Source organism: Pundamilia nyererei, unplaced genomic scaffold (genome assembly GCF_000239375.1).
Source record: "Pundamilia nyererei isolate P.nyererei 1_Seehausen unplaced genomic scaffold, PunNye1.0 scaffold00387, whole genome shotgun sequence".
Lineage (NCBI taxonomy): Eukaryota > Metazoa > Chordata > Actinopteri > Cichliformes > Cichlidae > Pundamilia > Pundamilia nyererei.
In genome coordinates, this window is record NW_005187788.1 from 252,240 (window position 1) to 269,726 (window position 17,487).

The 17,487-nt window shown below is 45.0% G+C and overlaps 2 protein-coding genes across 2 annotated transcripts in view; both read left to right on the forward strand.

Annotated features, from left to right (window-relative positions):
* The window catches only part of taf2 (TAF2 RNA polymerase II, TATA box binding protein (TBP)-associated factor), a 35,831-nt gene extending 25,162 nt beyond the window's left edge, over positions 1 to 10,669 (forward strand). Inside the window, exons 24-27 of the mRNA XM_005752878.1 lie at positions 4,269 to 4,498; positions 6,994 to 7,158; positions 7,635 to 7,737; positions 9,628 to 10,669. Of these exons, the coding sequence (XP_005752935.1) occupies positions 4,269 to 4,498; positions 6,994 to 7,158; positions 7,635 to 7,737; positions 9,628 to 9,926 (797 nt within the window). The 3' untranslated portion in view covers positions 9,927 to 10,669. The remainder of the gene's footprint in view (positions 1 to 4,268; positions 4,499 to 6,993; positions 7,159 to 7,634; positions 7,738 to 9,627) is intronic.
* Positions 10,670 to 14,359: 3,690 nt separating this feature from the next.
* Positions 14,360 to 17,487, forward strand: part of enpp2 (ectonucleotide pyrophosphatase/phosphodiesterase 2) — a 78,041-nt gene continuing 74,913 nt past the window's right edge. Inside the window, exons 1-2 of the mRNA XM_005752880.1 lie at positions 14,360 to 14,446; positions 15,122 to 15,227. Coding sequence (XP_005752937.1) covers positions 14,429 to 14,446; positions 15,122 to 15,227 — 124 coding nt within the window. The 5' untranslated portion in view covers positions 14,360 to 14,428. The remainder of the gene's footprint in view (positions 14,447 to 15,121; positions 15,228 to 17,487) is intronic.

Here is a 17,487-nt window from a genome sequence, read left to right on the forward strand (position 1 = left end):
GCAAAACAGCAAAAGTCAGAGTGAGTCCATGACGATGTTTGTGTGAAGCTTAGTTTGGATCAATGTTGTTTGGAGAGAGATAAACTAACAGCTTCAGAATCAGCACAAAAAGGGCGTGAACACAAAGCTCGACCCGCCGACACGTCAGAGTCAGCGAGCTGTCGGCTGTCAGCCCCGACCGTGTCCGTGGCGTCGGTGAGAAAGTCACAGCTCACTGATTCTGATGCGTCGGCGGGTCGAGCTGTGTGTTCGCGTCTCTGTGCAGAGTCCGTGCTCCTGCTCTCATTTACTGTCTTAAATGTTTGGTGGTTGTTGATATTTTGTGAGGCTTCACCTGAGATTCTGGTGTTTCAGGAAAAATAAATTCATATTAAAAAAATCAGGATTTTAATGAATCGATATCACGTTATCCAAGCGAGAATCGATTTTAATCGATGAATCGATCATCAAAACCCAGCCCCAGTGTAAAGCATCAGAAGTAAAATCTGCACGTTAATACACTCTAGGTGCGATGACACAAATGGATGAACAATTTTGTCTAGCTCAGAGGACGAGAATATAGCTCACGATTTAGAAATATTCCTCAAATTAAAGAAATGGGAACTTGGTATAGTTTTATATATGAGTCAAAGTTCAGAGCCTATCCAGCTCATCATGTGACTCAAAAGCCACATAAACCTGAATGTCATCAGCATAGAAATAATAATAAATGCCAAAAAAAGAATGATACCGGCTAAAGGAAGCATGTAAACAGAAAATAACAACCAGGATTACGCCTTGTGGAACTCCATGTGTAAAAGGAGAAATCGCTTCCTCCAACAGAGGACGTCCTTCAGATAAACAGGAGGAAAACCAGTCAAGTGCCAAGTCAGAGATACCAACAATGGGTACAAACCAATTACCTGCAACAGATGCCATTAAAAATCATTGTAGAGCTTTGAACCAGCGGTCAGGTCTCTGACAAGCATGATGAGAGTTTCATTTAGTCTAACCGGAGAGAACCAGAGAAGAACCTTAAGTCCGTAACCTGATTCTCACCATGACGGAGAAATAAATAGCTACTCTCAGTGACATCACACAGAAAAAATGGCATGAAACTTTAGAGCAGACTAACAAGGAGCACTTGCACATAAGCACAACTCTTATTTGAACACATGTTTATTGTGAACCTGTTTTACTGGAACGGTATACGTGTGACAGAAAGAAAGCACAATAGCTGCTGGAGTAGGCACACAGCTCCCAGACTGAACACAGGACCCGATCCTGTCTCGTGACAGCCTCACCCTGCCGTCAGTCTCGCTCTGCACAGCTGTCTCCTCAGGTTCACAGCAGTGTGTCTGATTAATGAGCTTTAAGTTTTGGTCTGCTGCCGTACGGCTTTTGTTCCTCGGGAACAAATTACAACGTAGCTTTTCCTTCTCCTCTCACGATGTGGGCTCTACCCATGAACCACAGGCAGGGCAAATTACACTGATGGTGAGGTCAGCTAATGCTCACTCAGTTGTTCTTGCAAGAACTGCGCCCACAGCTAATATACACTGTATGTACCAGAACCAAGAACATGTTTTCTTCACAGCATCCTGTCTTTAATTTCTCTGGGACACAATTCCAGGAAAGTCACTTGAGCTAAAAAGTTTCCTCTCTGTACACGGAGCCACGGCCAGCAGAGGCTTGGAAGTTTAAGTTGAAAGAAATTATTGTATTTGGACTGAAGAACTTAAAAAGCACCAGACTTTTACCACTTCTCTTCTGGTCGTTACATCTGCACTGAGGAGACCTGCTCTCTGAATGGTTTCAAAACCCAGACTCTCTGTATTGTGTTGTTCTCAGCATGCCCCACCAAGGCCCCTTCACATGCTGCCTTTAACCCCCTCAGTGAGCATGCAGGAGGACGCGGGGTTCTTTCAGAAAAGTCGTTTACTGGTCCATTTACAGTGTTTTCCAAATGTTTGAAGGCCTTCTCATTGAGTTTATGTTTATTATTGTTGGCAGGAGGCTGTGAAGTGCAACCATCAACTGACTTATTTCTATCAAGCATAATAACTGCAGCTTATAATCATCACCACAACAACATGAAGCTGCGATAAATAACTTCCCACTTCCACATGTCTGACTGGACAGACTTCTGTCAGACTCCTAAACCAAGCAGCTGTTGCTCAGCTCTCATACAGGATACTGACTGTAATCCTCTACAGCAGATCACAGCAAAAGACTTGGATCTGTCTTTGTGCTTTCAAACTGGTAATGCAACACTTGAGTCTCTCAGTCAGCTGGTTTCCAGAAAATGAGAAAACCTTCAGCTTTTGCCAGTTTGCATGAATCAGCACTAAAGTAAAGTGGCATTAAACTGCAGATGCATATTCTCTGCTCCAGAATGACCTTGAGCCTTGGTTTAATTCCTTCTACACACCTTTAGCTCCACACAGGTGTCTGCAGATCTGACACCCTGAATGATACAGCCACACGGACATCCTGTTGAGAACCGAGGGGGAAAAATAATCCTTCAGTTCAACCTTTTTTTGTGATTTGTGTGTCCACTACAGAGAGAATAAGTGAATAGGCTGAGTTTCATGAGGTTCTCTCGAGAGCGGTGTGGCTCTGTAACTCAGTGTGGCTGTAGTAAACCATCAGTTTCAGTATGGATAAATCTTTCTGTTTATTATGAATGATTTATTTAAAACAAATATTCAGTGTATTCAGTGTGAGAGGAAGTTAAGTAAAGAAAATATAGGATTTTCCAGTGGGATGACACAAATGTCATACAGAGAGGAAGCTGAAGATGATGCAAATCATCAGCTTCAGAGTCTCCAAACATGCTGCTGTGCATGATGATCAGAGGTTTGTCCAGAATCATCTTTGCAGACTTGCTCTGTGCCACCACGTTGTCTTTAGAGACAAGAGGTTTTCTCCTGGCAACCCTTCCAAACATATTAGCACGTGGCCGCTCATTACCATCCTGCTTCCTGCTTCCATTGGATTGCATTAGACTTTGTGTAGTTAGCTGTCCTTCTGACTTTGCTGTGTAGTTGTTGTTAGCTGCCAGTCGCAGCAGATGGCCCCGCCCCTCCCTGAGCCTGGTTCTGTCGGAGGTTTCTTCCTGTTAAAAGGGAGTTTTTCCTTCCCACTGTCACCAAAGTGCTGCTCATAGGAGGTCATATGATTGTTGGGTTTTTCTCTGTATGTATTATTGTAGGGTCGACCTTACAGTATAGAACACCATGAGGTGACTGTGATTGGGCGCTGTATGAATAACATTGTTTTTCTGTGTTTTAGTGCTAGCTGCCATCTTTTGATGTCTTCAGAAGAAGCTAACTGTACAAATTTAAACCAAACAATATTGGCAACTGTGAGAGTTAAAAGGTCTTCATGGATGTGATTTCTGTAGGTCCTTTGACTAGTTATGGTCTACATCTTGGTGCAGCGCTTATATACAAACCCAAAGCTCTGCTTTCTATTGTGTCCTCAGTTTTCATTATTTCTTTCTCTTCCAGGGGGTCCTGTCTTTCAGCCAAAGGTTTAGTCTGCCAAACAAAATACACTCCATGTCAGAAGCCAATTACAAGTATATGTTCACAGTTTCATGTTCTTCTGGGCTTTTATTCCAACATGTTATTAAATTTATAGATTTACAAGTTTGAGGCATGGACATAAATATTAATGATCGTTGTTTCCTGACGATGTCTGTTTGCCGTTCTGGTTAGTGTGAGCGGCTGCCAGTTGAAACCCGAGCTGCCCGGCGTGTGGTAACCTTAAATACCATGTTCTGATAGCGTGTTGGTCATTTTATAATCCTTTTTCTCCATAGCCCCCCGTGTGTTAAACCAGCACACTCACACAGGATGGTGTTTCACTGACTGAAGGTCAGGGAACACAAACTAAGAGGACGTTCTGCTGCTGTTAGTCGTTTTTTCAATCATCTTCTAAAACCACAGGCCAGCCTCTGGCCTTTGGTTTGCTGGCTTCAGCAAGATTTGGAGTTTACTTCATGCCAAATCCAAACTACTCAAATGACTCACATAATGAGACATTCAGGCTTGCTGTCACTGAGAGCCTATTATCTGTATTTAGTAGTGTTGGGATTGTCTCTCCGGGGATGTCAAATAAAGCGTGTGGTCGAGCAGTATGCAGCTTAGGATTCAATGCGGGCATGTACTCATTGAAAAAAGCTTAACATGCTTGTAGATTTCCAAACGACTGCACTCAAAGCTGCCGTCTTAGAGAGTACGACAGCAGGCTCAGGAGGTGTAATATATCCTCTTCTTTCTCAGGTACGTCCCATGACTGGCGGCTGCGCTGCGATGCTGTCAATCTCTACTACATGTTGTTTGGTCTGACTCGGCCCTCGTGCCTTCCGCTGCCAGAACTGGGCCTGGTACTCAACCTGAAGGAGAAGAAAGCAGTACTTAATCCCACCATCAAGCCTGAGCTGGGAGTCGGTGCTGTTATGGACACGCCTGCCAGCATAGGCATCCACGGTGTGGGCATGAGCTATGCAACAGTAAGTGTTGGGCAGTCACTTCATTGCCAATGTTGTTATTTTTAAAAGCAAAACTCCACCCGTCCACGCCGTCATGGTGCGAAACTGATACAGACTCTGGACAGGTTGTAGCCTATCATAGGGCTGACAGACAACCACAGTCAAGTCACCAGTTAGCCTAGCATCCATGTCTTTGGACTGTGGGCGGAAGCTGGAGTGTCTGGTGAGAACCCACACAGGAACCAGAGAACATGCAAACTCCACACAGGAAGGCCTCGGCTGGCCAGTGGAGTCAAACCCAGGATTCTAGCTGCTACACAGCTACCAAGAAGCTAACAGGAAGTAAAAACCATCAAGTATTTCACCTCGAAAGCTGGATCCTCACTCCCCACTTTATTATGTACATCAGTTCAACTGCTTGTTAATGCAGATATCCAACCTGGTCGTCTGTGAACACCGAACACGTCACAGCTTGAAGCAGATGGGCGATAGCAGCAAAGGACACACTGGCTGCTAAGAACAGCAAACTGAAACTGGATTGTGTTTTTAGCCGAAATCCTCAGTATGACATGAAGGCTGGAGCCACCAGGGCGTCTCCACAAGCTGCCTTTACCCCCACTCAGTGAGCATGCAGGAGGACTGTGGGTTCTTGTACTTTCAGGGATCTCAGGAAAAGTAGTTTACTGGTCCATATACGGAGTTTTCCAGATCATATTTAAAGACTTCGTTGCTGCTTATTCAGAGTTTGTTTATTATTCCATGTTGGCTGTGAAGACCTATTTCTATCAAGCATAATAACTGCAGTTTATAATCCTCTCATCACCACAACGACATGAAACCGATCACTTTTGGTCTGGTTGATAAAAGACGGCGATAAATAACTTCCCACTTCCACGAGTCTGACTGGACAGTTTTCTGTCAGACCCCTAAACCAAGCAGCTGTTGCTCAGCGCTCATACCGTTTGATCACTGACTGTAATCCTCTACAGCAGATCCCCGATGAACTGGAGGAATGTTGCTTGGTTTGAGTTTCTGCTTTGACAGTTAGATAGTAGGATCAGAAAACATGGATCCATCCTGCTTTATAACCACGGTACAGGCACTTTCTTCTCCCGTAGTACCAGCTGAGCATCGTTTCAACACCCAAGCGTACTCGAGTATTGTTGCTGACCATGTCCAAATCCTTTATGCCCACACTGTCTTTATGTACCATGTTCTGACAGCTGTTTCCAGCAGGATAACACACAGCGTGACAAACCTCGGGTCACTGCACACTGGTTTCTTAAGGATGAGAGTGAGTGAATATTCTGAAGCATGGCTCCCAAACAGACGACGAGGCGTTTATACCAAAGACCAACCTGAGAACTTAAGTTGAACTTGGAGCGGAGTAAATGTTGGCGGTTTAAGTGTCTCCAGCAGCCTTACGACGGTGTGATGAGTTATCGTGTCGGGTTTCACTCGTTTTTAACTCCAGCGGTGATGTCAGCAACTAACTGCTCGGTGGTCGTTTCTTTTCCTTCAGTCGTTTTTGATTTACGTGTGCCACACTGAAACGTTCACACGGCGCACACGTAGAAGCTGCCTCATAAAAGCGGTATTATTTTTGGTTGGACCCTGTGTAATTATGGCTACTACAGGATAATGCTGCCAGCAGTATTTGGCTGTACCCCATCGTCACTGCATCAGCCAGAATCACCAAACAGAACAGCCTTCTGCTTGTTTGTTCATGATCAAAATCTCTGCGGCGGTTGATTGAACCACTCCATTACACACGCTAACTGCAGCGCACACTCAGAAGTCTGCAGGTTCTCAAAGATATGATTGAAACCATGTAAAGTGTGTCATGACTCTGTTTAACATGAAGTGCCCAGAATTTTACGACTCGGTCCTCTTCACTGCCCTTAACCCCAGTTTTTCTACCAACACGTTGGCCCCACACCTTAAAATGACCGTTGGAAAAGCGAGTATGGCGAAACGTGCACATGTTACATTTTAAGACGGTGTTAATCTTTTTAAATAAAAGCCTCACACTCTAAAATCGCCTCTGCAGGGCTAAAGTGAACTGGAGGCACATTTCAAATGCTCAACCTCTGTGTGCAAGCTAGCATCAGCCAAAGCCGTTAGCGCTAAAGCCCTGACGTGGTAGCATTGTAGGACTGCTTAGCTCCCACTCAGCTGTACTTGTTGTAGTCACGTACTGTTGGATGGACAGTGGCAGTGTTGAAAAACACGTGGACTCTAACAGTAATGCGAGCTAGGTATGTATGCACAGGCAGAGGCCCATAGATGCTTCAATCTAATCATAACTGCTCATTTTCAACCAAGTTTCAAGTCCTTGTGTAGCTGGATTTGCTATTTGTGATACTTGGTGAGCTGTTTTAGCCTAAATGTTAATAGCAATTATAACAGTTCTCTAATAAAGTGTGTATTCTATTGCTGTAGCTACTTTACTGCCCTGTCCTGCTGTCAGAGCTGGAGCTGCTGCTCATTCTGATTTCTTTCTTTGTGTCTGTCAGGTGGACGACGAGCCAGATCCTGTCTCACTGGGTGTGTGTGGCGTAGGCCAGCCCCCTCAGGGCCTGAAGAGGAAGGCTGACACCCCACTGGGATCTCCTCCAGAGCCAGGACAGGTACTGCAGCAGCAGGATGATGATGGAAGGGGAGCACGCTACAAGATCAGAGTAAGATGCTAATGACACACTAAAGAAAAATTCATCACCCATATTTTTAAAACGCTAAACAGAAAAGAACAGTATAATCTGCACCGAACACCAACGTCTCTTGATGGTGACGGCAGGTGATAATGGTAATGCAGGACATTTAAACAAGAAGCCATCACTACTGTAGCCGTAGTAACTTCAGATCAGCTGGACAACAGCTGATGCTTTATACCTCTGTTAAGCTGTCCACCAAATCTGAAAAACAAAACTGCTTAACAATGTCTCTGTTCACAGTAAAACTTTCCAACATGTCAAGTCTGTTAAACAAAACTGTTGTGCAGTTTATACTCGATGGGCTGTTCCACTGAAATCTGGAATAACACGTTAAGAAACGTCTCCTCTTTATAGTGGCTCACAAAAGCATTATGATCCATAAAAACTGCTTTCATTGAAACTGAACGATTCACTATCTCTAATTAACTTCTGCTCTGTTGTAGTTCAACACTATGGAAGATGAAGACATTGACATGGAAACTGTTCATGACAGTCAGGCCTTCATTCACCATCACCTAAACCTGCTGGAGAGACCTTCTACACCTGGTACACACACACACACACACACACACACACACACACACACACACACACACACACTAAAACCACATTTTGAGCCTCAAAAAGGCTTCAAACTTGTGCGGCCCGGGTTGTTTGTCCTCACAAGTGACTGTTGGTTCTCACAAGTATAGCAGAATGCAGATTTTGGTCCTCACAAAGATAGCTAGACAGGAACACACACACACACCACTGTAGAGGACATTACATTCACGTCACATCCTACAAGCAAGCACTTGACAACAAGAAGAAACCAGCAAAACCAGGCTCAGCGAGGCGCACCAGTACCTCAGCTGGTCGGGGGTGAGGGCGATTAATAATAACTAATGATTATAAATGCAGTGGTGTATAAACACAAAGTGAATAGGAGGCTAAGGCGCTTGGAAAGAGTGACTGGACTTCCTTAAATGTCTTGAAGACGTTTCCCCTCGCATCCACGAGGCTTCGTTATTTCTAACACGGTGAAGAGTACCAGGTATTTCAACCCTTGTGGAGTTCCACTCAGAGCCATCGTTAGCAATATAAACTCAGCCACCTACAACTTTCTGCAAACACCAGCCTAGCTTCACTTGTGGGCAACACACCCCATCACATCAAACACTCCACTAACTTCTCCAACAAGGTCTGCAACGTTATGCTGAATCCAGATAAAAACATGCCTGTGCCACAGGATCTCCAGTATCACCCATTGTAGCCAAGCTTCACAAGGAGGAAGTGGAAAGTGAAGCTCTGGGCTCTTCAAAGGGACAGAGCCTAACCACTGGTACAGCTACATGGATGATACCTGGGTCAAAATCCAAACCCAAGCAGTAGAAGCCTTCACTGTTCATCCCTCTACACTGGAGGAACCAAACAGCCGCTCCATAAACACATGGCAGAACATAGAAGAGCCACCTCGACAGGACATCTGGGGCATTATTAAACACATCCACTGATGGCTGAAGAGCCTTAATCTGAACCTAAAGGGGAGCTCGGGCCACTGGTTTGGGTTGAGTCCAGCCAGGGAATGGAAACCTGCAGAAACCTGACCTTTTTGGGTTTCTGTAGAAAGTAAACTTGCTCTGCAAATAAACTTGGAGTGAGTAACAAATGAGGTCAATATTTGCAGGTTCCCAGTCAGAATTTTAAACTGGTAACTCAACGCAGATTTCCAACTCAGAAGTTGAAGCAGCCACAGCAGCCTCGAGTTACCAAAGATGGCGGCAGTAGGAAAACTGTCAAAGCACTGTTGTGTATTTGGGGCTATGCACACAGCACTGACTGCACCTTTTTCTTCTTCTTTTTTCCCGTTTGGCTCTTTTGCCATCAGAATTATTGTCTAAAGGCGAAGAAAGATGCCGGATTTACTTTACCAAATGGACCATCCCAGCCTCGCTGTATTGGTCTGTTTGATTCACCTTTTATTGTTTATCTTATTTTCACTTGCTCCACACGGGACAGACATGACTGGGAGAAAGAAAGAGGGAAAGAAAAAGAGCGGGGAAGAGGGACGGTGATAAAGGGCAAAAAACAAAAACTGACAAAAAACACAAATATCGATCACCTGGATCAGCTGTTGAGAAAGAGAAAAGAGAAAATGAGCAAAAAAAAGAGCAACATAATAAACAACATCATCGCGATGATCTATGTGAATATAACAGTAAACACTAAATATTATTGTGCAGCACGTAAGACCGACAGCAGTTTCTGTCGTGTAGTGGTTATCACGTTTGCCTGACTGCACTGTTTTTAAAAGAAACCTGCTTTTCGCTGTATTGCTAGTGATGCACGAGTGGCTCTACCTGACCAAAGAAAGGTAGCCAGCTATCAGAGCGTGGCAACGAACAGGCCTTTGACACACCCCAGCTTTAAATCTGACACTTGTCTTTCTCATCTCAGGTAAAGAGCCATCATCTGTTGAACAGGCTCTGCTGTCCATGCCTGCCACACCCGTGCCATCTTTCCCCAAAGAGACCACCTCCTCATCCTCTAAGCATGGAGGCGACCACGGCCACCATCACCACCACCATCACCATGAGCATAAGAAGAAGAAGAAGAAGCATAAGCACAAGCACAAGCACAAGCACAAACATGAGAGCAAGGACAAGGAGAAGGACCGAGACCGGGACAACTCGCACACCTACAGCAACAGCCCGGCCAGCGGCAGGTCGCTGCGCTCGCCCTCTCTGTCCGACTGAGCGTCCAGAGGCTGGCGCTCTCCAGCTGCTGTTGGCGCCGGCTGGGTTAACGGCTTGCATGTGGCATGCAACAGCACACTTGCCTCCGTTGCTTCCATGTCTGGACTCAACATTGATTCCTCAGTAGTATTATGAACAGGAACTCTGCTGTTGCAGTGTAAGCCTCAGAACCGAAGTCCTCGGCACAGACGCCAGGGGAACTTCCGCTGAGGCTGTGATGTCATCCAGGTAAACCCTCCCGAGACCTCCCTGTGTCCTTACACCACACACACGTACACCACTTCCAGGCTGTGTGGGGCGTGCAACCACACACACCTCTCTCCACAAACAGCCTCACCCCACAGCTCAATCCCAGCATTCAGCGTCTGCTGAGGGGAGAAGTGACGGCTCGTGTTGTGGATTCTGCATGGACGGCGTGCAGAGACATTAAACTGATGGATTTCACTGCACTGCACCACTGAAACTCGAGTAGTGTGCGCGCGTGTGTGTTTTATACTTTGCTTCCTAATTGCATATGTTTTGGTATCCACAGACGTTGTAACTGCATTAAACAGCGTTCGTGGCTGGGTTTACTCTGGCATCATGTCTTAGCTTTGATTAGGTGGTTTTAACCAATGAGAAGAACAGAAGTCATTCAGCATTTAGATAAACAGCTGAGCCCTCTGTCACCAAAAACGGTTTTTGTATCTTCTGGTTCACCTCACCATGCCGAAATCCAACAATAAAAGAAAAAGATTGTGTCACTCTTCAAATGTTGCCGTTCTTTCCTCATTGTGTACATGTGAATGTTTGTGGGAAGCCTCCTCCTCAGCCTGTCAGGAGGTTGGAAATTCCCTTGATGGGATTGTAGTGTTTTCATTGAGTTAATGACAGTTGTACGAGTCCAAAACCTGTAAAATGCAAATGGGCTGCAGCACAATGTAGAGCGTACCAACTACAAGATGAACTTTTGTAAGAGATCAGTGTAATTTTTTATCGTAGTTTTATTTGAATGGAGCCAGAATATCAGCCAAGCATCAAGAAAAAAGACTTTGTTCTGAACTGTTTTGCATGTCACTGAGTGAAATAAGGATTTGTTCGTCCCCAGTCTGTGCGCCTGTGTTGCACACACATTACAAGCAATCACTTAGAGCTATTCCCCATCTCAGCTTGATATGTGTATAAGGCACCAGTCCAGTCAGTTTCTGCCATTCCAACCGCTCCTCCACCGTCGGTAGGACCAAAGAGCTGGAGGTCGGGATAAGATCGTAGACCTGCAGGAGGCTGAAATGAGCTACGATGCCATCAGCAAAAAAGCTCGATGAGCAGGTGAGATGACTGACATAATAATGGAGCAGTTATTCAGAAATGGAAGAAATGTCAAGTGACCATCAATCGGCCTCGGTCTGGGGCTTTCTACAAGATCTTGCCTCGTGTGAGGACGATCATGAGAAATGTGGTGAATCAGACTAACTGCACCAGAGGAGCTTGTTGAGGAGGCAGGTGCGCAGGCTCAGCTTACGTTCGCCAGTGAACGTGTGTCGCAGCTGCAGCAGCAGTCGTACGGTGTTGTGAAAAAAAGGACCGAAATGCAGGGACTGACATAGACGTGAGGGGTGAGCTTTGATTTACATGAGGCGATAATACAGATAAAGATAATACAACGGAGGTGGCGAGGACAGGAACTAAGATAAACCTGAACTGGAAAAAACTAGTAAAGCTGAAATCATAATATGCAAGGAGAGAGAGGGGAATGACACACTGAAGGAGGACACAGCTGAACCTGATTAGACACAACACAGACAGACCCTCAGAGTAAAACAGGACAATCACAAACTCAGGGACGCGAACAGAGCACCGGGGGAGGACACAGGATACCAACATCAGAATAAACTAGAACATAAAAGAATAATACTAAACACAAAACGCTGGGTGAAACGACCCAGGACCATGACAATGTGATTCAGAGAAAGGAGAAAGTGTTGTGGGAACATGAAACCAAACAGACCTCTTTGGCATCATCGTGTTTGGAGGAACAGAAATGCTGAGTATATCCCAAAAACACCACCTCAGCAGTAAAGCATGGAGGTGGAAACATTACGCTTCGAGACTGTTTCTCTGTTAAGGACACAGGACAACTTCATGTTGCCCTGTAGGGGATAAGAGATGGGACTTGTGTATCGTAAAACCACGGTCCCTTAGCCAGAACACTGAAGATGGGCCTTGAATGGTTCTTCCAGCTTAGCAGTGATATAAAAATATTTCCGAGTGGTCAAAGAAGAAGCACATTAAGGTCACGGAGTGGCTCCAGACTCTCCAGATCTCAGTCCTGCAGAAAATTGTAGAGGGAAGCTTTGAGTTCAAGTCATGTGCTCGCTCGAAGGGGCTCGTCTGTTGGGGGTTTTCTTTGTAGCACTGTGGGGTCTTTACATTACAACATAAAGCACCTTGAGGCAACTGTTGCTGTGATTTGGTGCTATATAAATAAAACTGAATTGAAGTTGCCAAGCAGCAGCCAAGAAACCTAAAGGATTAAGATTTTCTGTAGAGTGGAACAAAATCCCCCCTGAGATGTGTGCAAACCTGTGCTTGCCAATAAGAGTTGTTAGTGTTGTTTTGCCGGAGGACCAAATACTTATTTCACTCAATGACATGCAAACATGAGTTCCTGCCCCAAGTGGAGGAGTTCAAGTATCTCGGGGTCTTGTTCGCGAGTGATGGGAGAAGGGAGCTGGAGATCGACAGACGGATTGGGGCTGCAGCTGCAGTGATGCAGACGCTGCACCGGTCCGTCGTGGTGAAGAGAGAGCTGAGTGTAAAAGCGAAGCTCTCAATTTACCGGTCGATCTACGTCCCTACCCTCACCTATGACCACGAGCTGTGGGTAGTGACCGAAAGAACGAGATCGCGGATACAAGCGGCAGAAATGAGCTTCCTCCGAAGGGTGGCTGGCCTCTCCCTTAGAGATAGGGTGAGAAGGTCGGCCATCCGGGAGGGGCTCAGAGTAGAGCAGCTGCTGCTCCACATCGAAAGGAGCCAGCTGAGGTGGTTCGGGCATCTGACAAGGATGCCCCCTGGGCGCCTCCTGGGTGAGGTGTTCCAGGCATGTCCCACCGGGAGGAGGCCCCGGGGCAGACCCAGGACACGCTGGAGAGATTATATCTCTCGGCTGGCCTGGGAACGCCTTGGTATTCCCCCGGATAAGCTGGAGGAGGTGGCTGGGGAGAGGGAGGTCTGGGCTTCTCTGCTTGGGCTGCTGCCCCCGCGACCCGGCCTCGGATAAAGCGGATGAAGATGGATGGACATGCAAATCATTACTTTAACATAATGCGCTTTTTCTGGATTTGTGGTTGACATTCTCTCTCCATTTAAAGGAAACTACTTTAAAATTTAGAGACTGTTCATTTCTTTGGAAGTGAGCAAAGATCTCTGAAAAGCGGTTTGCAAGATGGACGTAAGCCCTCTACCTCACCATGTAAAGCACCTTGAAGCGAGTGTTGACATTGTCGAGATGAAATATTATTTTACTGTTACTATTCATAATCCTTATTATTATTGTTGCATCATTTATGATTTATCATTGTTATCATTTCATTGACACATTTATTGAAGCTGGTGAGGTTATATTAAAGTCTGTATTTCAGGTGTTAGCATAAGCACATAATCTTTCATTGCAGGTGCAACTGTAATCATGTTACACACATATTGCATAATTAAAGGGTTGAAGCTCGGTTAAGTTAATTAATGGTTTGAAGCTACGGGCAGCGCAATGTCTGGCCGATCAATGGAGCAAAGTTCAGTTATTGAAAGGTTGCCTACATGTTTACAGTATAATTGACTACATGTTGCCTGTGTGCATTTAGCAGCCTGCTGCACACCCACCTATTGTCAGGCGGGAGATGGAGCCTGATGTTTTGCAGACCCCATTTTCACCACATGTGTGTGTTTTAATAAAATCATTTGTGTTGACCCACTATGGACTTTCAGTCGTATGTCTCTTCCTCAAAATTCGAACCGCGACAACATAAATTAATTAATAAATGAACTTTTGGTTAAATTTAGGCTTCGGCGTATATTTTATTCATTTCTAATTTCAAGTAAAAATCTTGGAACTGACCCAGCATCAGTTTCTGGGCCCGAACTTTAGTCAAGTTTCACTTTTACAGAAGCGGTTTGGCTATAGACGAGTGTCGGCAGCCAAGAGATAGAGATTATTGATACACTGTAAAAAATAAAAATAATTGTCGTGTTTCTTAAGCACCTTACTGTCCTGTGAGTAAATACTCTCAGTCGGCGCTAACCGCAGCTCAGTGGCTGTGGAGACGTTTCATGTCTCAGCCCGGAGCCCTCCTCCACAGCTGCACCAATCAGAATCCTGTCCGCTCCTTTCAGTCACCTCCCCCTCCCTCGCTGCTGTTCCTCTTCAACGGTCCTCCTCTCCGGTGGTCCTTCGGTGTGGAGAGTCAGCATCAGTCACTCACGGACCTACAGCGCGGTGCAACACCGAGGACGCACAGAGGAACATGTTGCTGCACAAACTGGTAAGAGTCCGTGTGCAAGAGTTTTAACTGCAGCTGACTTCCGAAAAATCTGCATGTTTTGTGCGTAAATCCCCGTGCAGTGACGCGTTAGACCGCGTGTTTCTTGGTAGTTTGCGTTATTCTGCGTGGAACCTCTACACCCCCGTGTCCTCCCTGCTGATGAGCATTTGCAGAACAATTGTGGACTCTTCTGTCATTTCCGAAAGGTCACAGATCTGTCAAACTATCAGGCGATTGTGATGCAGCTGAGGGGTGGTCTCTCTCCACTTTGAGCTCAGCACCCCGCGGTGTTCGCAGGTCACGGGGGAAACCTGCAGTTTGTGTTACACCAGCTCAAATAAAGCTTTCATGCATCACAAACTTCTGAAGCTCGTTTATGAGCAGCCAGTGCAAACAAGTCAGTCTATGGTGAAAACGGGGTTTGCAAATGAAAAGTGCTTGAAGTCAAATACGTGACATGTTGCTGTTCCACTGCACTGTGTTTGCTCGCTGATGAATAAACCTCATGACCCTTTCACTAAGATCTCAGGCGGAGCACTGCAGGTGGAGCGTGAATGTAGGCTGCCATGAATATCTGTAGCAGAAGAGAAACTCTTAAATCCCAGCTTGAGCACCACTGGAAGATGCAGCCTGTAGACTGTATGAATGACTGATGTCGGTACTTTGTGTCCTCAGCTTGTGTGGACCCTGTCAGTCCTGTGCGGGGCTGACATGTGTTGGGGTTTTGTGTATGATCGGCCCAAACGCTCAGGAGAAGACGGGACATCGGCCAGGACAGAAAGTGAGTACGCTGCTGTAACTACACCGACCGCTGATGTCTGTGTGGACTGTATGGTGCTATAAAAATAAGAACTCATGCATGTAGATATGAGTTTTGTTTTCCCAAGTTATGGTGTCTTATGATACTTAGTGGTTGGTGGTATCAAAATGAAGTCATTTTGACAAACAGAAAATTAGATTTTCATGTTTAACGGGACCTATTCTGATATAGGTCCCACCTCCATATTTTATCCAAAATATTTATTATTGTAGGTCAAATTAATCCAGATTTATCTGCCTCAGTTTACTCTGTTATGAAACAAGCTGCTTTAGGTAACCTCCCTTTAAGCCCACTTTGTTCTGGTTGGCCACTCCACGCACACAGAAGGTTTAAACATAAGGCGGCCGACTGTATAAAAAGATGGATGTAGCTACTGTTGACGTGTCTGTGAAGTCTCGTCGTGAAGCATTTTCACTGTTACTGTCTTGGTATAAAAAAAAATCAGATGTGATGGGAAGGGTGTGACTCCTTGTTGTCCGGTGAGCTCGTCAGTTTTAAAACAGCGTGATCCAGATTTATGAAACAGACTTTATTCGTCATTCAGTGCAAACTGAAACCAGTGACTGAGACCATAAACTCAGCAGTAAAGTGTTTACAGAGGTCAACTAAGAAAGCTGTCTGCCCACAATCTTCCATAGGACCACGAGCCTTTTTGCTATCATGGCTATCGCCATCTGGTGGCCTTCAGATAGAATGCAGGGTCAAGTCATTGATGTCCATTTTTAACTTTTTTGAAACACACTCCGTACGTCTACAGATTTTTTGAAACAGAAGTCAAGTTGCAACAGCTGAGCTTTCATAACTGTGCTCTTCAAACATGATCACTTCTAACTTTAGCAGAAAAGACATGGCAGCTGCCAAAACTCGACTCAGACCTAATGCGAGAACTTTATGTGTGGTAGTATTTATTACACAAACAGAAAGTCAAAGACCAAAAAGATCAGCAAAGTTTTTATTTCTTTATCAAGTTAAAATGCCAAAAGCGAAATTTCTTCTTCATTGCTGTAGTTGCTGCTTATTGAAGTGATTTTCTTTAAGATTGCTGAAGGTGTTTTGATAAAATGGGCCATTTCAAGGCAGGTTGTGACATTTTTCTCACAGTTTGTCTTTTACAAGAAAGATTTCTTAATAGAAAAATCAGTTTTCTGGTGTACGGCAACTGAGAAGAACTGCAGTGTGTTACTTTGGAGCATCAAGCTCATGTGAAACAACCCAGTTTTACTCAAGTCCAGCAGCACAAACACGAGAAACAGCATTAGACGCTTTCATTTAGCTGCCAGAGTGGCTCAGCACGGGGAATGTGAAGTGTGTTTTGGATATGCTTGAATATGTCTTGGCCACGTGTAGGTAGGGCATACCTAACTTTATGCTCCACGTCCAAGACACAAGGTTGTTTTTTTTCTGTTTTGTTGAAACACTGTAAATCTGTGTGAGTCTCAGGTGCAATGAGTCGCCCAGCCATCGACAGGAGTGACATCTCCAAACACTAAACGAAAGCAGCCTGAGTGGGTTGTGTCTGCCAGTGCATATGAAATGGACGGACTGAGTGTGTGTTGGTAGTTGTTACAACGATCAGTGTGACCCTGTGAGGTGGTGAGGGAGGGAGTGTGTTTGTGCTGCTCTGCATTAAGTCAACATTCAGAGCTCATTTTCAGTCCCAGATTCTCAAACACAGACTTCTGCTGCACTGCACCGTAGACTGTCGCAGTCTGCGACGGCTGCAGCCGTTTCTGGGATTTCTGTGTGTGTATTGGCTGCATGTTGTGAAGAAATTAAAAACTGAATTTGTTCACTGTGTTCATCTAGATCTGGAAGGAACTGTGGACGTTTTGTGATCTCTATTTGCCTTTCCATTCTTCTAATTACCAGTTTTTCCATCACACTTCAGAATCTCTCATTCTGAATTAGAGCAGGGCGATATGGTCAAAAATCACGATATATATTTGAAAATTTGCGATAACGATATAACTGACGATATAATTGACGCGAGACAAAACACAACTCTATCATCATCATCCATTTCTTTTCACTTAAACAAGCAGCTGTTTTTTATGTGCATTAAAGCTTTATAAAAATTTAACAGTGCAAATGCAAATTCCTTGCTGACAGTTTAACCAAAAGGCATTTCCAGTAGAAATGGGCTGACATGTCCTGAGCATAACCATGTATAATATCCACTGAAGTTAAAAAGAGGTGCTTTGCAACATTAAACTGCAGTGTG